The sequence below is a fragment of the Trichoderma ghanense genome, assembly GCF_004382785.1.
Source record: "Trichoderma ghanense strain CCMA-1212 chromosome Unknown scaffold_0, whole genome shotgun sequence".
NCBI lineage: Eukaryota > Fungi > Ascomycota > Sordariomycetes > Hypocreales > Hypocreaceae > Trichoderma > Trichoderma ghanense.
This window is the reverse complement of record NW_027395663.1, coordinates 3,113,906-3,136,000: the sequence shown is the minus strand read 5'-3', so window position 1 is coordinate 3,136,000 and position 22,095 is coordinate 3,113,906. Positions and strand designations below refer to the sequence as shown.

The window sequence follows — 22,095 nt, the reverse complement described above, 5'->3', positions numbered from 1 at the left end:
GGGGGGAAGCCTCTTCCCTTACAAAGAACAGTTTTGAGAGGAGCATGCACTAACTCTAGCCTCAGCCGTGGGACTTTGAACAACAGCTGGAAAGCTTGAGAAATGTGGCAATAAGGGTCCGGCTTGAAGGGTGGGGTTGAACCGGTGGGCTGTGTTGTCTGGCAAGACGCTGCCACAAAACAAAACAGTGGCGACAGATTCGCAGACTTTCGAGTGCTCAAAGTAAACAATGACGCTGTTTGTTTTGGCCGACGGGCGAGGTGGCGATGGTCCCCTCTTTGGCTGGAGAATCTGAAGAGCACACAGAGGAGGCTGGGTTTGCAGAAAGAGAGACATACATGAGCAAAGATGATGGAGAGAATCGGCGTTTGTCTCTTGCATTGGCGGCTGAGTCGGCGTCTTCAGGCGGAACATTGACCATCCCATCCTCCATGCATGCAGCACTTTGCACATTGGCCCGTGCCACTTGGACCCTGACATTAGGTGGACGGGCAGTGGCACAGGCAATCGACAGTTTCAGAGGAGAATGAAAGAGGAGAAGCAAGACGAGAAGGCCGAAACAAATCCGCAGGGAGAATCAGAAATGGTTTGGCCAACTGTAAGTGTCCAAGCACTCCTCCAACCATCCGATCCATGTCACATTGATCATCGATTCGCCCAAGGCTGAGGCGCCGTTCCTGCAGCTGTCAGCGATCACTCTCGGTGCCCCTCCTGGGCCGTGATGGGAGGATGCGTCAGATGCGGCTGTTGGAAACATGGAATCGTGCCCGGGCGCTTGTTTCACGGGCCTTGACCGATGCAACGCCAAACATGACGGAGGAATGCTGTATTGGGGCGACTTGATACTACCTTACATGCAACTGCGCACACGGTCTAGGGCAGTGGCGGTCCGTGAATTGATGGGCAGTGGACGGTTTGGCCTGTGCGCTGAAAGATTGAAGTGTCTGTGATGAAGCTGTCTAAGAGGTGACGTGGGGTTTGATAAGAGCCCCTTGGATGCCAGAAATGCAATGTCGTGCCCGTTGCAATGGAGGGAAAGATATCTGACAGGTGATGGGATGCCGTGGCCATAGTGAGTTGAGGGAGAGTTAGGTAGTCATGATATGCTGCAGGTGCGTAGGTATTCTCTCAAAATCCACAGTATCTGCACGGCCAAGCAGGATAGTAAATCATCAATCGATCAAAGAGCCTCGGAGCTTGAGGATCTGCTGGATGCAGCGATGCATCTCGTGGCCCGGGATCTGCAGGGCTCAACTTGGACATGGCTTGATGGGGCTCAGATTCTGCCGGGCGGACAACAGGGGCCGTGGCCAAATGGTACCCACTTCGGCTGGTTGAAGAACGCGTTCCGCGTGACGCGCTAGTCCCCATTTGGTAAGATGATAAACAATGCAGGAGCTCAGTCGCGCCTTTTGCGCCTCCCGCACTGGAACCTGGGAAGGTACGACCTAAAAGTACAGTAATACTACCACCAACGTCGACGTAAGGCAGGAGGGCCCAGCCAGCCAGCCAGCTCTTGCCAGCTCTGGAACCCGTCACCGTCGAGCAACTTCCTTCCGTGGGCTTGTACTCGCACTCGCACTCGCCCTCCCTTCACACTCCGTCTGCGCCTTCGCCTTTGCCTTCGACTCGAACCTCTGCATACCATCCAGCCCCCCGACCTGGACATTCACTCCCTCCCTGCGTCGTGCCTTTGTTTTACTCTGTCTCGCAACTGAATCACTGCCGTTCCCGAATCCAGCGCCGCTCGCTGAGAGGAACCGCCGCCGCGCTGCCACAGTCGGTCTCGAACCGCTACCCGAGTCACCACGCAAGATACAGTGCCGAGCAGGACAGACGACAACAGGAGCGAGCGACCCGGCGACTGAACAAGGGGTGGGCGCTTGAGAGGCTCCCGGGGCGACAGAATTGGCCTTGCGGAACATTGGCTTTGCGATCCCCCCAAGCCGACTATTGATCGACGCAGGCGCATCCGCCATCCTTATATCAAAACATCGACCGGATCAAACACAAAGCGGGCGATACCTTGCGATCCTGCGCCGAGATCCTGCGCATCGTGAGCACCAATTTCTCTTCTGTCTGCGTTTCCTGCCTCTCCGTCCCATCGGCAACGCCATGCTGTGGTTGCCTCTGGCCAACACCAGCCATTGCTCCGCGTTCTGAGCCGTCGACTTACCCGTTGGACCGCTGGCATCATTGGGCCTTCTTTTGACTCTCGGCCCCGCCTGCTTGCCGCCGATCAAGAAGCATGCTGTAGTGGCCGTCCTGGATAAGACGCTCTTTTGGTATCCTGCACTGCGACCCGCTCGAGCATCTTCACGGCTTGTCTCTCGTTTTCTTCTTAAACACCAGGCATAGCCCTCCCCAGACATCCCCACCTCTGTGTGCTGTTTCTCTATACCCCGACCTCTGCTGCGGTTCACACAACGCAAGCCATTTTGACTGGATTTTCGTTTCACGAGCATTTCAGACTCCGATTCCTCAAGGCAGCCAATTTACGTTTTGTGTTTGTGCATTTTATATCTCGGCGTGATGCACACATATTCTCGGCCATCTTAGAGACTCCCGCCAAACCGACAAGATCATCTACAAGCGCACTCGATACGTCGCCCGTTACGAGGAGACCTGCTGATTCGAAGCCACGCTCCGCATCAGACGCATTCAGTATCATCGACATTCCCCGACCTAGTGTTTTTGGGCCTCGGCTCTCTCACATCCCTAGGAAGAACGACTCGCGAGCATTGTTTTGCACTACCTTCATTCCAGTGCCATGTCCTTTACCAGCGGCGGTGGTGGTGGCACTTTGGCACTGCCCTCGCCTACCCACGTCCATCATATGGACCCGACCGCTGTGCGCAATCATCGAAGGGCCACGTCACGATCGCCCTCCAAGCTCCTCTCACGAACAAGCTCTCGAGGTTCAGACAAGGCACGGCAGGGCTCACAATCTCCGTGCCGACGAATCATTACAACACCACTCCAGCAACGGGTGCTGAGGCCTCCGCAGTCGGCTCCGCCAGCTGTCAGCTCGACGATTCCTTCCGGCGCCCCGTCCCTGTCACCTGCGCAAACGCCCCTTCGGCCAGGTGTCAAACTCTCGCTCCGATCCGGCTCTACAAAAAGCTTGAAACTTGCAACCCCTTCACGCATCACCCGAACGCGAGCGTCCTCAAAGAGCCCCTTGAAGCGCGCCTTGAGCGCCACGCCTGATTCGGGAAACTCGAGCTCCTCGCGCTCGCCTACGTATCCTCCAAGAGGCCCGAGGTTTTTCGACCAGGAAAATAACAGCAGCATAAACGACACTCCCAGCCGCTCGGTACCGCGAAAGACTGTCGACAGATTGACCCGACATAGTGTGCAACCTGACCGTGTGGAAGCCTCTCAGATTCCGTTTCTAAAGACCTTGGATTCGATCAGCGACTCTCCCATGCCGCCTACTGCAGGTGTCCTGAAGCGCAGCGACGCAACGATGAACTTGGACAAGTCGAACCAGGGCAGCCCCGTCGCCAAGCGACGAAGCTTGTACGGCATCGTGAATTCTGTGCAGACGGAGGATGTGAACGTTTTCGGCTCGGGCGCGTCCCCGCCTAGCGGTTTCGACATACATGAAGACGCATTTCCTGAGTACGAGCTATCTGGCATATCGGGGGCTGCTCTACGGGATGCCCTAGCGTCTCATACAACTGCATCCAGCATTCCGAAACGGTCCTCGTCTCTCCGGCGGTCAACGCTGCAGCAACGCTACGGCGAAAAGACTTCGTGGGGAAAACGGTCTGGTGAGCGACAGCTTTCGCAGCTTGGCGGTGAATTCTCGACGCCTGTTAGGCACCGCCCGCGTCTCTCTACTGACTCGTTCGTGCCCCCGTCAGCGGTTCGAGAGAATCCTTTTGCGCCCAGCGCGATCGTTTCCACGGCGGAAACCAAAAATCACCAGCCTCACCCGCTGTCCAAGACGCTGACCACGTCCACATCCGGCAACAGTCTGACCGAGGAGCAGTCGCTCTATGCGCCAGCAAAGGTTGCGCAACGGCCGCATCCCTTCTCCAGGTCTCTGCCGCCCGGCGCCAGTCGGCCCACTGCTCGATCTTTCATGGAGCAGAGGGCCGCCATCGCAACGCCAAACCAGTCGCACCAGCTTTGGGTCGGCGCCTTCAGCTCCACCGGCCTCGTTTCCAAGGTCAACCGAAATCCGGAGGAAGAGGCTGAGAAGAAGATGGCGCCTCCGGATACGCCGTGCAAAAAGCACATCAACCCGTTCGCAACCTTCCCGCCGCCCACGGGCAGTGCTGGAAAGAAGAGGGGAAGCACTCGCTACTCGTTTGGCGGCATCCCCTCCACCCCCTTCCAAAACTCCATACTGGCTCGTGCCCCTGATACCGTTGGCAACCCTTCCAAAGGTCTGTCGATTTTCCAACGCGGCAGTGCTCTGGCTTCCCGCCGCGGGAGCATCCTCAGCGTCGATGGCGACGACCGGAAATTGTTTGCCGATAGTCTCGACTTTGCGGCCACCGCCGAAGGCGAAGAAGCCCCCCCAACCCCGACCAAGAATCTTTTGACGCCAAGCTTCAGCGGCCTGAGCAGCCTTAGTGAAAGTTCTCAGGAAAGCCCCAGTGCCAATCGGACATTTGCGCTCTCCTCGTCAACAGTCAAGGCAACACCATCACGAATCATCAGTTGTAAGTCGACCCCGGAGGAGTCCGCCGTACCAAGGAGCCAAGTCGAAGGAGCAGAGTTGCTAGCCGATCGATCTACTCCCATGGACTGCGAAGCATCTTCAACCGACCCTCTTTCCTTGACTTCTTTTGGACGGGCAAGATCCCAGAGGGGGCTCAGTGCGCCCCCGCCGCTCCAAGCTGAGCCTCCAATTTCGACGACGCCCCAGTCTAGGCGCGCAACTTTCAAGCCAAACCGAACCAGAGTATGTACTAAGATGATGTTTGTTGAATCAGCGAGCCCTGTCGATGGAAGGCGCACCCCCCAGACCCCCCAGGACAGCCTCTTACCACTAGATGCTAGCCGTTTATCCATCTCCCGCACTGGAGAGGGCCGGGGAGAGACAACCATGCCGCCGCCGGTCACGCCCACCACGTCCCGGGATTTCCGATCATCTATGAGTATCTTCGTCACGCCGGTCAATGGTCGCTCCAGCAACGTGGACGTCGACGCCAGCCTCCACTCCAAGTTTGACAAGGTTGAGCAGGTTGGCAAGGGCGAGTTTTCCACGGTATACCGTGTAATCAAGCAAGATTACCATGTTGCCCTCTCTGCATCTTCTTTCACTCCAGTTGACAGCCCCAGCAAGAGCCCTGCCAAGGGCCAGGTCTTTGCTGTCAAGAAGAGCAAGCAGCCGTACCATGGCCCCAAGGACAGGGACTCGAAACTGCGCGAAGCTAGAATTCTACGGGCCCTATCGCATTCTGAGCATGTCGTACAATATATCGACGATTGGGAGCATAACTTTCACCTCTATATCCAGACCGAGTTTTGTGAAGAGGGAACGCTCGATAAATTTTTGGCCAACATTGGGCAGATTGGTCGATTGGATGATTTCCGCATCTACAAGATCTTGCAAGATCTTTGCTTGGTAAGTTGACGGTTCCCTTTGTAGGATGTCGGTCGAGCTACTAACGTTCTTTTACAGGGCCTAAAGGAAATCCACGACGCTGGGTTCATGCATCTAGACATGAAACCAGCAAACATCTTCATTACCTTTGAAGGAGTCATCAAGATTGGCGATTTCGGATTGGCGAGGGCCGTTTCTGAAGACGTGCAGCTGGACATTGAGGGCGACCGCGAATACATGGCGCCGGAAATGTTGGAGGGCAAAGCCGACCAGTCTGCCGACATCTTTTCCCTGGGCCTGATGACTTTGGAAACGGCGGCCAACGTGGTGCTCCCTGACAACGGGCCTACATGGGTTGCCCTCAGGTCTGGGGATCTCTCCGAAGTGCCGAGCCTCACGTGGACGCCGTCAAGCGATGTCCAGCGGGATGCTCTTGGTAATCCGACCGAGTCCGCGATGAGCGATGATCTCCGAGCCGAGAAAACGCGCAGCCCCGGCAACCTGTTTGGCTCTTTTAAGCGATCGGAACTTCAGCAGCCTCCTGAGTTTATGGTTGAGGCCTTCCACCCCAGCTCCCTCGACTCCATCGTCCGGTGGATGACGCAGCAGGAGCCTGAGGATCGACCATTCGTCGAGGAGATCCTGGCCCTGGAAGGCATGCAGTGGGTGGCAGAGCACCGCAACGCACCGGCCACAGTCTACGAAGGCAACTGGGGCCTCTCGGAGTTGTTCCCCGTCTCCATCGCTCATGATACCAGCGACCTCGACATGACTGATGTGTAAAGAGGTCTCTTGTCCTTTCTTGAGAGAAAATTTGCCATGCTCTGTACTCTTTGAGAGGCGATTGCTTCAGAAGAATAGCGAGACTGGATATGTCTCAAAGACATAGGATGCCTATGACGAGCATCTCGATTACTTTTGCCCTTGTACCGGGATATGTACGAGTGGATACAATGGGCCGACGTTTGCATCTACCAAAGCCTCTGGCTCTGCATATAGCGGTTTCTTCTTTCTTTTGTACGGCCACTGGCCCATGACGCCATGACGGATATGAAACAACCTCGGCCTTCCTTTTCTTTTTACATTTCGACAGGTATTCACGACTTTGGGGCAGGCGAAACGGATTTATATTTACACCAGCTCCACCGCATTCATGCAACGCTGCTTTGAGCAAGCTGATTGAGAGACTCAGGCTACCACCATTCCGCGCCCTCTTCTGATGCTATTGGAGTGCTCGGCTCACGGTGGAAAGGAAATTCGGATGGAAGGACTCTGGTCTGGTGTTCTGATGAATCGCCATACCTCAGCTTCTTTGATCAGCTGACATGGCCAGCACACAAAAGCTGCATCTTGCGAGCGGAGACTGCGTGCATCGGTTATACTTGAGATGGAATAGACATAGCATTGAGGCAGGGCCGGGACTGCGGCCTGCCTTTGGAGTTTTTGGCGATCACAAGGCACATGATTTGTGTGTCTCATCATAGGACTGACCGTCTACGACGAGGGCCACAGGGCTTCCTCATGGTATAGATAGGGAAGAAGTTGCTTCTGTTTTTCTCTTTCTCTTTCTCTCTCTTTTCTTTTTCTTTTCTTTTTGTAAGTGATGTACGAATCAATATCGGCAGAACAAGGAGATGCAAATGGAATGGACAGCTGAAGTGCGGCGTTGGGATGGATGGTTTGGAATTGGGAGGGTTCTTGAGGGTAATTCCCCGGTGTTGTGGGGAGACAAACCCGCCAGTTTATGACTGTCACGACGAAATGGAATGATTATGATATGATATCCTCAAAGTATTTGATTGACCGTTCCCGAGCGCAGAACCTCGCTTGTGATGGCGATGCCTTTCCGTAGCATCAGGTACCTTATAAGCCCGACCCCGCATTAGCGTGCCGTAATCGGTTGAGAACAAGGGAGCAGGGAATATATCGTAAGATATGTACGGTTCTGAAGATCCATCATCAGTCATCCGTCTTTTATATCATTTGCAGAGATCCGCGGGGAATGCGGACAGATAGACGCTGTCAACCATCTCGACACGTGACAGCTCTACTACTACCTGCCCCCTTTCGCATACTTGTCTTTCCCCATCTCCTCCCTTATACACGATCACCGCCAGAACACCAGAGACAAGCACATACCTAGGTAGCATACGGCCATGGTGACCGCCACTTTGCGAGACGGCCAATCCGGGCTGCCGACGCCCAGAAGCACGCGGTCCTACTGGCATCGCGACCCGTCGTACGTCCTGCTGGGCCGTCGCTCAACAAAGGACTTGCCAACAACGGCAGACGTGGTCGTCGTGGGCAGCGGCATCACGGGGGCGTTTGCGGCCAGGGAGCTTGTTGCCGGGGGGAGGTCGGTGGTGATGCTGGAGGCGAGGGAGGCCTGCTGGGGGGCTACGGGGAGGGTGAGTCTGTTTCTTCTGCATTGCTTCCCTTCTATACCCAATGGCTATGTGACATGATGCTTGTTTTGGGGACGTGTGAGTGTATGTGCTAATCTGGGAGGGAAAAATGCAGAATGGAGGGCACTGTCAGCCCATGATCTACGCGAGTAAGCCGCATATTGCGCGCTTCGAGCTTGCTACGTATCGTTTTCTGGAGGACATTGTGACGAAATTCGGTGTTCCCTGTGATTGGAGGCGGGTCGGCGGTGTTCACGCACTGCCCACCGATGAGCTTGTCGAGCTTGTCGCGAAGAGAATCGCAAGACTTAACAAGCGCCATCCTGATCTCGCGGGCCTGGCGACGCTGTTCACTGATCCCGAGGACTTGAAGAGGCTGAGAGTGCCGAACGCAAAGGGAGCGGTGCTGCAGCCGTACGCGGCGAAATGTTGGCCGTATAAGCTCGTTGCCTGGGTGCTAGAGGCGTTGTTCACCAAGGAGGCCCCCGAGGTGTTCAACCTGCAGACGTCGACGCCGGTGACGCATTTGCAGCGGCTGGACTCGGGATCGTGGGTTGTGCACACGCCGAGGGGCCAGGTCGTTGCCAGGGAGGTGTTCCTCGCGACGAATGCGTATACGAGCCACCTGTTGCCGAAGATGACGGGGCTGATTGTGCCCGTCCGGGGCCAGGTGTCCGCGCTGGAGCCGCCGGATGGGGGCGTTGCATTGGAGCACAGCCACGTGTGGATTGCGCGGGAGAGCGACGACTATCTGATCCAGAGGGACGACCCGCTGGAGATGATTGTCGTCGGGGGGGAGAGGCTGAGCGTTCCCGGGGGCGGGGAGGGGGTGTGGAGCGACGACGAGATTGATGAGGTTGTTGCGAAGAGGCTGAGGCGGTGTCTGCATTCTGCGCTGAAGCTGCGTCCTGAAGGGGAGGACGAGGAGGAAGAGCTCCGGGCGAGGTGGCAGTGGACGGGAATCATGGGGTACTCTGTCGACGGGAGCCCGTTCGTGGGGAGCGTACCCGAGGAGCTGGGGGGAGGGGATGGGCTGTGGGTTTGCGCTGGGTATACGGGGCACGGGATGCCGGTTGCGGCGAGGTGCGCGGTGGCCGTCTCGCGGATGATGTTGGGAGGTGGTGGTGGTGATGGTGATGATGGTGTTGGGTCTGTGGACGTGCCGGAGGAGTTTCTGGTGAGTGTTGAGAGGGCGGAGAGGGCGAGGGGGAGGGAGTTGATGAAGAGCAGCTTGGAGGAGTTTCGGTTGGGGATGGAGGAGTTGGTGCAGGGGGGGTTGTAGGGCTGAGTGGTGTATTGGGGAGACGACGTTGATTTTGCCTTGGCTTCATTAGAGGTGCTGATTGTTACGACTATCACGATGGTGTTGATTCCAGTATGTTTCCATTCCGTATTAGATGTTATCAGTTACAACTGCAACCCCAACTCTGGCCAAGGTCCGTCTTCTTTCAGAGACTTGTTTTGTTTTATCCACAACATACGAGGTACGACCTGATTGATGGAAAATCCCGCCAGAAGAGAGACTTTGACAGCAGAAACTCGTAACTCGGTGCTTCGGCTTCGTGCTTTTACTCTATCTGCATGCACTTCGTATTCACTTATGGCGTGCCGTCGGACCCCCAACTTGCCCCAATTCACCAGCTGCAACATTGTATATTACTTCCCAAAAGGGCAATCTCCGAATGTCACATTTTCTCCTTTCGAAAACCACAACACATGTCCTTGGGCGGAGAGTTGCAGGATTTTGTTGCAGAGTCAGGTTCGTGTTTGTGCTTTAGACACCGTCAAGTTAGAAAGGGAAAACATGGGGTTCTCTTTGGTTTCTGGGATATGTTTTCTGACGAAACAGGCAGCTTCAGATGTGTGGCCAAGGTACCCGTACCTAGGGTCTGACGCCGTGAGATTCTCAAGGCAAGGCGGAATTGGTGTAGTATAGACAACTGCTACATGATTTGATCTGAGTGAAAGTTGAGGCAAAGCCTTGAATCCTTAGAAGGAAGCTTACGGCATGGACAACTGGGAAGCTAAACTAGTGGTACGGTTTTCAGGGCAGCGGAGCCAGGGGCAAGCGGGAAGCGGCACGATGGATGATTATAAGATGAGCTGGCGGTCCACTTCGTGAGCCTTGAAGGAGCTTGTCACCAAAATCGATTCGAAGATTGGGTCTTTTTTTGGTCAAACGTCTTCTTTGCTTTTCTTGATCGCGATCTGTGACGCAGCTGTCTTTCGTTTTATTAAAAAAAAAAAAAAACTGCTGGCCCTTTTACTCTCGCTCTTTGCCGGCTTTTTCATTTTTTTTTTTTTTTGCTGTGTCACGAGTTGTCTTTTCCTTCTTTGTTGGCGATCTTGAAGACTTTGCTTTTTCTGTCCGGTCGACTTGGTCCAGCTCCTGAACCCTCGGGATCATAGTGTCTTGAGTTTACAATGCAGCGGACCGCCTTGGCTCTTGCGCTTCTGGGCGCCTCTGTTGGCGCCATCAAGATTGACTTCACTGATGATGGTGCGCTGCCTGTGTGCTTGGGCGCTTGCACGGCTCATGTGCTAATTTGATGATAGCCTCGATCAAGGATGGCGCGAGCACGATTGCGTACGGCCTCGTGAGGTACTACAGCGGCAACGAGACGGGCCAGACCCCAGGCATCCTCCCTCAGCCATACTACTGTTTGACTCCCCTTCAACAACTCATCCACACATCTCGTATGCAAGTAGAGCGGGCTGACTCGATAGCAGGGTGGGAGACGGGCGCCTTGTTCAACACCCTGATCGACTACTGGGCCCAGACAGGCGACGACGCGTACAACGCAGTCACGAAGCAGGGCCTCCTCTGGCAAGTCGGCGAGTCCGACAACTTCATGCCCGCGAACCAGACCAAGTCCGAGGGCAGCGATGACCAGGGCGTCTGGGCTCTGGCAGCCTTGTCGGCAGCAGAGCGCGGGTTCCCGAGCCCGTCTACGGACCAGCCGCAGTGGCTGGATCTCGCAAAGAACGTCTTTGATGACTTGGCGGCCCGGTGGGACACCAAGGCCTGCGGCGGCGGCCTGCGGTGGCAGATCTTCACCTTCAACGCCGGCTACAACTACAAGAACTCGGCGGCCAACGGCGTCTTCTTCGACCTCGCTGCCAGGCTGTATCTGCAGACGAAGAACGGCACGTATTCGGACTGGGCGAGCAAGGTCTTTGAGTGGGAGCAAAAGGTTGGGCTGATTAGCGATTCGTATCAGGTCTTTGATGGCGTCGAGACCGAGGCGTGCGGTACTGTCGACAAGATCCAGAATGGCATGAACGCGGGCATCTTCCTGCACGGAAGCGCGGCCATGTACAACGCCACGTCATCTTCGGAGTGGAAGACAAGGGTTGACGGGCTGCTTAAGAGCGTGCAGAGTACGTTTGTCAAGGACGATGTCTTGTACGAGGTTGCGTGCGAGGGCCAGGGGACGTGCAACGTGGACATGCAGAGCTACAAGAGCTTCCTTGTTCGCGGGCTCAAGGCGACGACGGAATGGGCGCCTTACACGAGCCAAACGATTCAGCCTCTGCTTTTGAGCAGCGCAAAGGCGGCTGCCGCTGCTTGCTCGGGAACGACAACGAAGATGTTCTTGGGAAGGCCGGGTACTGCGTGCGGCTTCTCGTGGCTTGCGGAGAATGGGCAGACGTTTGATGGGAAGATTGGGGTTGGCGAGCAGCTGAATGCGCTTGAGGCTGTTATCTCGACGATTTCGGGAGCTGCTCATGGGGATGGCGAGGGATCGTCGGGGGGAAATGGGACGAGCACTGCTGCTGGGCCAGCGAGCAAGACGAGTGGAACGGCTGGCGCTGTGACGGCTTCTGCTACGCATGCGAGCGCTGGGACGAGGGTTGGTGTGGATGTTGTGGCTGCTGTGGTTGTTTTGGGAGGAGTTGTGGTTGGGTTGTGGTGAGGGTGGTGAGCTGACTGAGGTTTAGATTGGCGATGTTGTTTGTTTGTCTTTCTACAAGCTCTGCCTTTGTCTACTTACCATCGGCTGACTTTACTCTACGATGATGCTTGTATCTGATGAATGAACGAATCTGATGACTCTTGATGAAGAGTCAAGGAGCTGGTGATGCTGGAGTAAAACGGTCGCTACTCTAAGAGGCTTAGTCGCGGCGCCGCGGAGAGCCAATCTAAAAAAAAGTTCTTCCCCATGGCGGGGGCACTTTACCTCATCATCGAAGCTTGATCACTTCTCTAATCGCCGTTTCATTCATCTTTCAATCATCGTCTTCTTCTTCTTGATTCACGTCAATTTAGAGGCAAAAAGGAAGCAGAAAAAAGAGGCAAAATGCAGCTCAAGACGGTCCGGAAGCTGGAGCTGCCGGCGGCGGCGGACATGCACGTCCACTTGCGCCAGGGCGAGATGATGGACGTTGTGGTGCCGACTCTGGAGCGAGGAGGCGTTGACACGGCTTTTGTGTATGTCTCTTGCTGAGAAAACGAGTCCACTGGGTATATAGCTGACATTGGAATCTACATAGTATGCCGAATTTGGTATGTGAATAGAGTAACCGTGTGTTGACGTGACAGGATTCTCCACTCGAATTCTCGTTGATGGACGGGAGACGCTCACTTGACCGATGAAATGGCTAACAGGCCGCATAGGTCCCCCCTTTGACAGAGGTTGACAGAGTATGTTTCCATGAGTGGGATGCAAGCACTTTTACACTGGGCTTACTGTCAAAAGGTCCTCGACTACCAAAGCAAGCTCCGTGCCATCGCACCAAACGTCCACTTCCTCATGTCCCTCTACGTAAGCCACCATCACCTTCCCAGGCATATACAGAGACAGACACCTAACGAGAACCCAGCTGCACCCCTCAGTCACACCAGAGACGATAGAAAAGGCAGCAGAGGCGGGAATCACAGGCGTCAAGCTGTACCCTCAGGGTGAGTTGCCCTGCGCCGTCCCGATGAGCTTCACTAAAGAACGATTCCTAGGCGGGACGACCAATTCCGAGCATGGAGTGGCCAACGTCGAAGCCTTCTACGATACCTTTGCCAGCATGGAGAAGCATGACATGGTTCTCAACCTGCACGGAGAGGTCCTCGAGGCTTTGGCCCCCGAGGGCACGACGTTGGAAGAGGCGTTTCTCCCTACGCTCAAGAAGCTCCATGACAAGTTCCCCAACCTGCGCATCGTGGTATGTAACTCTTTACAAGAAGCCCCTGTTCATCTCGCAGAGACGCTGATGCCTGATCTCTCAGCTTGAGCACTGCACCACGGCCGCAGCAGTCGAAGCAGTCAAGGCCTGTGGACCCAACGTTGGAGGTATGCTTCTCAACCCCCTCTTTAAATCCCCCTTTTCTTCCCGGTTGAGCAACTTATACTCATCGTACCTTTCACACGTCAGCGACCATCACGGCGCATCACCTGTACCTGACCGAGACCGAAGCCTGCTGCGACCCCTTTGCCTTTTGCAAGCCCATCCCCAAGAAGCCCACCGACAGGGACGCTCTGCTCAAGGCCGTCGTGAGCGGCAACCCCAAATTCTTCTTGTAAGTTGGATATACTAGTCTCTCTCTCTCGTCATTATCCTTGTTCAGTGGATCATCAAAGTGCTCATGCTAAACGCGTATTACCCTTTCAGTGGAAGTGACAGCGCCCCCCATCCCTTGACCTCCAAGACGTCGGCAGCCCAGGGCAAGGCGCCAGCGGGTGTCTTCACGCAGCCGTACGTGACCCAGCTCGTGCTCCTGGCGCTGGAGGAAGGCGTCGAGCGCGGCGTCATCAGCGAGGACGACGTCACGCAGGAGAAGCTCGAGGGGTTCCTCAGCAGGTTCGGCAGGCGCTTCTACAAGCTGCCCGAGACTTCGGGGAACAGGATCGTCCTGGAGAGGAAGGGAGAAAAGATCTTGTCGAGTGTCAAGAGCGAGAGTGGAGAGGTGGAGGTTGGCATTTCGAGGGCGGGAGCGGAAGTGTTTAGTTTGACGTGGGTTAGGGCTGCATGAGGATGTGAGGTGAGGCAAATGCTTTGGGTCTTGCTGGAGGACCGGGATGAGGTTTTCTGGGCTGGTGCACAGAAGGAGTTGGTTGAGGTTATTTCGACTCAAGGGTTTTGTGCGCGAGAGTGGTATAAGGCCGGAGACTCGGCGATTTGCGCGTTATGGGTTAGGCGGATGTTGGCAACAGTCAGATGCGTGCTGGCTCTTGGTTTCAAGGGATCGTGCAGTCTTACATGCGTACCTCGTAACAAGACAAATTTATTACGAATTGCCTGTTTGTTAAGGGGTAGCAAGTCCAAGGCCATGTCGATCAAACCCCAAGAGTGGCAGAGCGTGACAACAAGTTGATAGAGTATTCCGCGCATGTACGAGTAGCATAAGGATATCAACCACTTGGTATACAAATGAAGTGTCCATCACGCTTGCAGGCACTTTTGCCCCCAGATATCGAAACCCACCCTTAAGGCTAGGGCGGGCGCAGCTCTGCTCTAGCCTCCAGTCTCCATCACAAGCAATAGAGGCCAAACAAAGCACACATACACACACACACACACACACACACTCACCCAACTTCCCCCTCTTATTACTTACGCAGTAACTCACAACGGCAGAAAAACCCCTGCCATCAGCCTATTTGCGAGGTATCCACTCCATGCAAATCCTAGGGCAGCGAAACAACGCAGCTAGAAACGGGCGTTTTGAAGAGCTATCGCGAGTCATTTCGGATGAGAGAGCATGCAGAGAATGAGTAGTTGAGCCCTGGTCTGTTTGCTGGGCAGTTTTTGTCTTGTCGAAGTGCGGAAGGGGTATCAGCACCAAGTGACAAGCGTTGCATTAGGGGCCCGTATTGCGCTCCAGGATATACTGAGAATGCGTGTAAACTGGGCTGCAACGGCGAGGTTCAAGGTCCAGATTGGATAATATAATCTAGGTAAGAGAAGGGACTTTGTGTTGGGAGGGGGGTTGAGAGGAGGGTTCGTCAGAAGCAAGCTTATCAAGCTCGATATAAATATAGACTTGCCGAAACCCCATTCCTGTGATGCATTATGCCGATGCGGGAGTTTTCGTTGTTTCCATTTCATGTTTCCATTTCATGTTTGAGTGTCTTTTTCATTGCCTTGTTGTCGTTTCTTCGCTCCCCAACGTATTTGCGGGATAGGCGCGGCGGCCACGATGGAGTCGCTTTGCGTGGCTTTGGTTTCGTTTGCCGGCGTCGTGTTGACGCTGCGACAGACTGATGCGACGATTTCTCTAGCAGCGGGAGTCGGACTGGGATTGTACATCTTGGGAACGATCGCCTTCAAGATTGGAAGAGCATTGATATACCCATTCTACATCTCTCCACTGCGCAACGTCCCCGGCCCAAAGGTACGCCAAAACCATCATGTCTTCTCCCTCGCCAAAGACGGGATCAAGGAGACACACACAACGGCTGACGCATCTCTGTAACAAACATCAGGACAACCAGTTGCTCGTCGGCCAAGCAATCCGCCTCCTCAGAACAGCCGGCCCAAACGACTTGTACCTCGAATGGGTGCGCAAATGGCCGGACGCGCCCTTCATACGGTACCTGAGCTTTGGAAACTCCGAGGTGCTGCTTGTGAACAGCCTGGAGGCGGCGCGGGAGGTGCTCCAGACGCATGGGAGTTCGTTTGTGAAGCCGGCGTTCTTTGAGAAGCTTGTGGGCGAGATGATGGGGACGGGGGTCTTGTTTAGTGTTGGGGAGCAGCATAAGCAGCTGCGGCGGATCATGGCTGGTAAGATGACATTCGATGGAAGAGAAAACTGCTTGGGGGTGGTGGTGCTAATGGTTGTGGTAGGACCGCTTTCGAAGCCAAATGTGAGACGAATGTTGCCCCTATTCAAGGAAAAGGCTAAGGAGCTATCTGCCTCCTTCGATGAGGCAATTGCAGGAGAAAGCAAAGGAGTTGTCGAAAGTAAGTGTCTACCTACTCTCTCTACAGTCAACTCAGAAAATACAAGCTCACAAAGCCACCAGTCGAAGCCCTCTTCTCCCGGACCGCCTTCAAAGTCATCAGCACGGCCCTCCTCAGCAGAGACATCAGCGACTTCCGGTCCAAGGCGTCGCCCCTCAGCTTCGAGGAGTGCTACAAGGGCATCCTCGCGCCGCCGACGCTGCTGGGCAAGCTCATCACCTTTGTCAACCCCTTCATCCCGCTGCGCTGGCTTCCCGTAGAGGCGAACCTCGCCTTTATTCGGGCCAACACCGCGCTCAGGGGCATGTTGTCCGAGCTGGTGCAGGAGCGCGTCGCGCGGGTGAAGCGGGAGAAGGGGGACAGCAAGAGGGACTTTTTGACGGATATGATTGAGGCGAATCTGGCGGAGAGCAAGGGGGTTTCTGACCAGATGCTGGTCGATATTGTAAGTTGTAGCCCCTTGAACTTCCATCAGGATAGAACTCCCCCTGGTACTGATGTTCCATTCCATAAAGATCATTCAAGGCGTCTCTGCTGGCCACGAAACAACAGCCGGCGCCCTCACCTGGACCATCCACGCCCTCACGCAACACCCGCACATCAAGCAACGCCTCCGCGACGAGATCCTCTCCGCCCAGCAGAAGCACCCCGACCTCGACGCCGCCACCATCGACAGCCTGCCGTACCTCAACAACGTCCTCAACGAGAGCCTGCGCGTCTACTCGCCGACGCTGATGGCCCCCTGGGAAGCCGGGCGGGACCTGGTGGTCGCGGGAGTGGCCATCCCCGAGGGCACCACCGTGACGACGATGCCGGCCATGGTGCACCTCAACCCGAGCATCTGGGGCGCCGACGTCGACGAGTTCAACCCCGATCGGTGGGATGCCGCGACGGGGCCGGTGGCGAATCCGTTTGCGATTGAGGCGTTTCTGAATGGGCCGAGGACGTGTCCTGGGAGGGCGCTGGCGCTGCTGGAGATGAAGACGGTGCTGGTGGAGGTGGTGGGTGGGTTTGAGCTTGAAGCGGCGAGGGAGGAGGGGGAGGTTGTTGGGTTTGAGAATCCGAGTTTGACGCTGAAGCCGAAGGGGGGGCTGTGGGTTCGGGTGAAGAGGCTGTGATGGGGTATGTATGTGTGTTGCGATGTAGATGTCAGATGTTTAGTGAGCGGGTTTCGTGATCTTTTTCAGTTCGTCGACCCCGTCTGGCTCAACTTCTCGGACCTGTTCCCGCACAACGACACGGCGCTGCGGCTGCTCTACAGTGCTCTCTTTGCGGCGGCGGCGTATTCTTCGCCGGTGGCATCGAGGGAGGTTGCTGAGGCGTTCATGGCGTATGCGGAGGGTCTTGTGTTATCTGGAGCATTTGTGTTTGCCTGTGTTGCAGGTTTTGATTTATGATTGCTTGGTATAAGCATATGCTGCTGGATGCGGCCAAGGGGCATCTCTATCACTGTGAGTCGTCAATACAATGGCTGCTGCTCATGCTTTGGTGTAATCATGATGGAATAGATATGGCTATTGGATCATCGAACCATCTGAGGATTAGGGACACGCCGCAGCATGAGCGGACCGTCAACGATGTTGCCACCATCAGGACCTTTTGGTCTCTATTCCTCTTTGACCGGTTTGTCCACTCCTAGTTCTTCTACTCATGACAACTTCAACCGGTCACTTCTCACACATGATATAGAGTTGCTACTCCAAAGCTAGGCTGTCCAGCAGGCAATCCCATGGGAGCCAGACAGCATCACGCCCTACATCGACACAGTATCCCCAGAAATGGTCGACGTGGCAGCCCTCTCCTTTGACCACCACTGCCGGCTCTACCACATCCAGCAGCGCTACATCAACATCATGTAAGTACTCCAACCCTCTCTCCCCTTATCCTCCACCACCACAACTCCAGATCACTTACACGCACCTGACAACCGCCCAGGTACGCCCCCAACTTCCACCACCTCCCCGTCCCCGAAAAAGCAAGCCATCGACGCCAAAGCAAGCAACGCCATGCTCGCCCTCCGCAAGCAAATCGACCGCCGCCTCTACATCAGCCGCGCCGTCAAGCCGCACCGCGTCCAGGTCGTCTTCTGGATCACATACCACTCCATCCTCGTCAACCTCTATCGCCCCCGTCCTGGACCCCCAAGGGACTTCGACATGGCGCATCGCATCCCCAACGCGCTCCGCTCGGCCACGGCGTCGGCGATGGCGATCACGAGGCTTCTCAAGGGCTTGCAGGCGTCTGACGATATCGGACATCTCCCGCCGTTCATCATCTATCACGTGTTTTCGCGCTGCGATGGTGCATGGGCTGAATCTCATTGCTGCGGAGGAGGCTGGGGCGTTCTGGGCTTGTTTTCAGGTGCTTGGGGAGTTGAGTGGTGTTTGGAAGGAGTTGTCTGAGGGGGGCGATGCCGTTTGTGCTCATGGCTACGAGGGGATGGGGGTTTCAGGAGGAGGTCATGAGCGTGAACAAGGCTGTTGATGAGGAGGAAGAAGAAGAAGAAGAAGAAGGTGATGGCTTGGAGGCTGGGATTGATGAGCTTGTTGGACAAGTTGTTGAGGAGGGACCAGTATGAGAGAATCTCTTGAGTTCGACTCGACAAATGAAGGGGGGAAATGGTATAGGAAGTTGACGAGGCATCTCAATACACAGATGGACAAATAGACATTGTTTGTGTATTCATCTCTATAAGCGACGCTACATGCACACATCCAAGTAAACCAAAACACGTAACTGGCAGCCCCTAAATCAGAACGACACCCTCAAAAGTCCCCCAAACAAAAAAAGTCAAGTCATCTCTTTTGAAACAAACTCAGTTGTCGGTCTTGCAAGTCACATAGGCAACGGCAGCAGGCGGGTTCACCGGCACAGTCATGGCCTTGCGGACAGAAACGGCGCCCAGGCTCTTGTTGGTCGGGGTCTGGAACGAGCACTCGGTGAGGATGTAGTGGCGGCCGTCAAAGGGAGGCGAGACGAAGACGTCGGAGACGGGGCCGCCGGAGGCTGTTGAAGATGGGTGGAGTTGTCAGTCTCTTTGCATTATTCATGTTGATGGAGATTGAGGGGATGAGATGAGACGCATATGACGTACGCAGCTTCTGAGCGCCCTGGTTGACCTTGATAAAGTGTGGCCTGGTGTAAGTGCCGTTGGAGTAGGTGTAAGCGACCTGGGCCTTGCTCGTGTCGTGGAACTGGCGAGGAGGCAGGGCGGCAGCGACGCCGGCGAGGGCAGCAGCCACGATCACGGAGAACTGCATATTGAATAGGAAGCAAAAAAAAAAGGTTGAAAGCGAACGGCTAGTATCAAGAAGTCTTCTTCCTAAGAGCGTGATGAAAAAAAAAAAGGTGCTAGAAAAGAATGTTTTGGCGCCTACAGTATCGTCCTCCTTCTTTTCTTTCAGGATTCCCCGGGGACGGACTGTGTGTGTCTTCTTATATCATTTTCTTCCTCCCACGGTCCCTCTCCGTTCAAGATTCCAACTCCCTCAATTTGCTCGTCATTATGGAGTCCTCAAGATGGCAGGAGACATCAGACTGCAGCGATCGACATGAGAAATTATGGAGCGATCCTCGGTGTTGAAATGCTCTGCCGTGCTCCGTGCTGGTGTATCCATGCCAATTTGTGAGGGCGGCATCGCCGGTGACATGCTTGCTTGCTTGCTTGCTCACGGTTTGATGATCCCCCCCTGACTCGTGGAGCAATGATCTAGTCGATAGTCCTTCTCTCGAAGGGAGACCCTTTTTCCACTATCAGGGTCCTCAGGAGTTCCATTCCCTTTTTTCATTGTCTCATGGGAATGGAATGAGATGAGTTGATTTTTTTTTTCTTTTCATCTCGCTTTGGCGTCAGGATGATACAACGTGGGGAGAGAAAGAGATGCATTCGCAGGTTGAAAGCTTGATCGACATAAGCCTCATAAGCATGGCGATCAGCGCAGGAAGCCGAGAGCGGCAGGTCGCTGCGCAACTGAAGGTGCCGTTGCAGGATCGACAGGTCGTGAGAGATTGGCGGCGCTAGCAGTCATTCGCTGTAACGGATTGATACAATCAAAAGTCATTTCGCATCGGCAGTCCTTGCAATCGAAAACGCTGGTGTCGCATGATTCTCCCTCTGTGACGGTGCTGAATGCCCCGACTGGCTACTCTATGTATGTAGTATATAATATTCTACGACTGTAACTGTAGTGAGAGTCGCGATGGTGACAACAATGTTACAACTGCCCAAAGGGGTAATGAATAACAATGGAATGCAGCAGCAGTCTCTCTCTTCAGCTGGAAGTGATGCGAGTAATGTTCACGTTGTCAAACTCCGCCTCCGCCTTGAACATCCTGACGCCATCCATTCCGCTACCATAAACGTCGTCCGTGACGCTGATAACGGTGCTCTGCTCGTCATTGACAGCCACCTGCAGCGAGCTCCCCTCCGCCGTCACTCTCAGTCGATACTGTTCCGCCGCCTCAACGCCGGCCTCTTCGCTGGCCAGGACTGTCAGCTCGGCCCCGTCAACCCGGCTGAGGAACAGGGCGCCAGAGGTGCTGATGCCTGCGTAATAGCCCTTGAACGTGGCATTCTCGGCGGAGGCCTCCGACGCCCGGAAGGCGATGCCGGCATGGCCGTGACAGCCGCAATCATTGTTCTTCGCCTCCGATAGCTTTACATCCGCCTCATAGGTAAAGTCGGAAAAGTTGGTGTTGACGAGGGCCAGGCCGCCGTTTCCTCGCAAAACATTTGCCGAAGCACCCCAGACGCCGCCGCCATACGTTTCCCAGCCAATCATGTTGCCGTCTTCAAAGTTGTCGTGGACCAGCATCCTGACTGGCTCGATCGTGCCGTCGTCGTTGAAGTACAGTCTGTCATAGGCCAAGTGACGGTCGTTTCCGTCGGTTGAGCCCAACGGATGCCGGTGATACAGGATGTAGTAGATGTCTGTATCGGGGACCTGAATCACCGCATTGTGGCCGGAGCCTGTCGCCACTGCTTCATCCTGCTGGAGTATCTTTGCGATGCGGTCAAACGGTCCAAGAGGAGAGCTGCTCATGCCATACGAAACCGCATAGTCGGGCCCCGTCCAGCCGCCTTCGCTCCAGAAGAGATAGTATACGCCGTTCCGCTTGAGCATCTGCGGCCCTTCGACGTAGTTCTCTGGTGTAATCTCCTTGAAGGTGGTCCCATCGTCAAAGGTGCTCAGGCTGATCATGTCGTCGTTTAGCTTGACGACGTTGGCGTGAGAGTGTCCGCCGTAGTACATGTACGCCTGGCCATCGTCGTCGATGAAGACGTCTTGATCGATTGGCTGTGCGCCATTGTGATATGCGTCGATGAGCGGACGTCCCAGCGGATCGGTATACGGGCCCTCTGGGCGCTGTGCCACGCCCACGCCGATGCCGCCCACCTCGGAGTCTGACTGGATGTCGTTGGCGCCAAAGTAGAGGTAGTACGTGCCGTTGCGGTAGATCGGCGCTGGTGCCCAAACAGCTCGGTGTGCCCACGTGAAGCTGTCGGTTGTTGTCAGGATGTTTGAGTGCTTTGTCCAGTGGACGAGGTCTGGGGAGGAAAAGGCATCCAGATATGTCTGTTCGTCGTAGGGCCGGGACGAAGTCGGATACACCCAGTACTCGCCATTGTAGAACTGCGTATCCGGGTCGGCATACCAGCCGTCGACAAACGGATTTCCGGCTTCAGACGTGGCAAAGTCGGGGATCTTGGAGATCGAAGCCAGGCAAGACGAGGACCAGCAGGCGGCCAGAAGTGCTTGAAACCGGCGAGACTGCATCTTGAAAGGGCAGAAGTCTAGAACAATTGAGTTTCTCTTCGCTCACCGCTGGATTGGACCAGACATGGAGTGTTGAAGAGGGATGACGAAGATGCGGCACCGCATGAAGTTCGAGACATGGCGTTGATCCTTCAAGCTGCTAATCCTAGCGCTGTAACAGTACAGCCACGAAGTACCGCGGCAGAGGGATGTGCTAACGATGCATGATGCAGAGAATTAAGCGCCCAGTATTAATGCCCAGCTGATCATTGCTGGTCAATTGTGCAAATGCTTGGACAGAGGATTGGGTTGACGTCCAAGGAGCGTGTGGTTGTCATGTACCTTCTGTCTCTGAGGGGGAATCTGCAGATTGATAAGATGCAAGCTCATCTCCCACCAAGGCTGAAGAGCAGACATATCGAAGGCTCAGCGTTCATCAATCCCAGCAAAGGAACCCGACAAAGCACTGTAGCCA

The 22,095-nt window shown here is 55.1% G+C and overlaps 6 protein-coding genes across 6 annotated transcripts; 4 read left to right on the top strand and 2 right to left on the bottom strand.

Moving 5' to 3' along the window:
• Window positions 1–2,248: 2,248 nt before the first annotated feature.
• Window positions 2,249–6,346, top strand: CCMA1212_001067 (Mitosis inhibitor protein kinase wee1; the record flags this gene model as incomplete). Its single annotated transcript, XM_073698507.1, has 3 exons — window positions 2,249–2,253; window positions 2,767–5,584; window positions 5,642–6,346. 3 exons carry the CDS (start codon window positions 2,249–2,251, stop codon window positions 6,344–6,346), a joined length of 3,528 nt encoding a protein of 1,175 aa, XP_073563087.1.
• A 1,373-nt stretch (window positions 6,347–7,719) lies between these two features.
• CCMA1212_001066 (uncharacterized protein) lies at window positions 7,720–9,250 on the top strand (the record flags this gene model as incomplete). The annotated part of the gene is made up of 2 exons (XM_073698506.1): window positions 7,720–7,971; window positions 8,084–9,250. The coding sequence occupies 2 exons, from the start codon at window positions 7,720–7,722 to the stop codon at window positions 9,248–9,250; spliced, it is 1,419 nt and encodes a 472-aa protein (XP_073563088.1).
• A 1,212-nt stretch (window positions 9,251–10,462) lies between these two features.
• Window positions 10,463–13,933, top strand: CCMA1212_001065 (Mannan endo-1,6-alpha-mannosidase DCW1; the record flags this gene model as incomplete). The annotated part of the gene is made up of 8 exons (XM_073698505.1): window positions 10,463–10,468; window positions 10,536–11,822; window positions 12,276–12,398; window positions 12,669–12,734; window positions 12,793–13,125; window positions 13,190–13,253; window positions 13,336–13,480; window positions 13,573–13,933. 8 exons carry the CDS (start codon window positions 10,463–10,465, stop codon window positions 13,931–13,933), a joined length of 2,385 nt encoding a protein of 794 aa, XP_073563085.1.
• Window positions 13,934–15,100: 1,167 nt separating this feature from the next.
• CCMA1212_001064 (Cytochrome P450 709B2) lies at window positions 15,101–18,266 on the top strand (the record flags this gene model as incomplete). The annotated part of the gene is made up of 10 exons (XM_073698504.1): window positions 15,101–15,295; window positions 15,387–15,684; window positions 15,748–15,864; window positions 15,927–16,309; window positions 16,380–16,961; window positions 17,052–17,194; window positions 17,410–17,487; window positions 17,574–17,719; window positions 17,800–18,165; window positions 18,259–18,266. 10 exons carry the CDS (start codon window positions 15,101–15,103, stop codon window positions 18,264–18,266), a joined length of 2,316 nt encoding a protein of 771 aa, XP_073563086.1.
• Window positions 18,267–18,679: 413 nt separating this feature from the next.
• On the bottom strand, window positions 18,680–19,124 carry CCMA1212_001063 (uncharacterized protein; the record flags this gene model as incomplete). Its single annotated transcript, XM_073698503.1, has 2 exons — window positions 18,680–18,870; window positions 18,959–19,124. 2 exons carry the CDS (start codon window positions 19,122–19,124, stop codon window positions 18,680–18,682), a joined length of 357 nt encoding a protein of 118 aa, XP_073563091.1.
• Window positions 19,125–20,135: 1,011 nt separating this feature from the next.
• CCMA1212_001062 (Arabinoxylan arabinofuranohydrolase) lies at window positions 20,136–21,641 on the bottom strand (the record flags this gene model as incomplete). The annotated part of the gene is made up of 1 exon (XM_073698502.1): window positions 20,136–21,641. One exon carries the CDS (start codon window positions 21,639–21,641, stop codon window positions 20,136–20,138), a length of 1,506 nt encoding a protein of 501 aa, XP_073563542.1.
• Window positions 21,642–22,095: the final 454 nt, after the last annotated feature.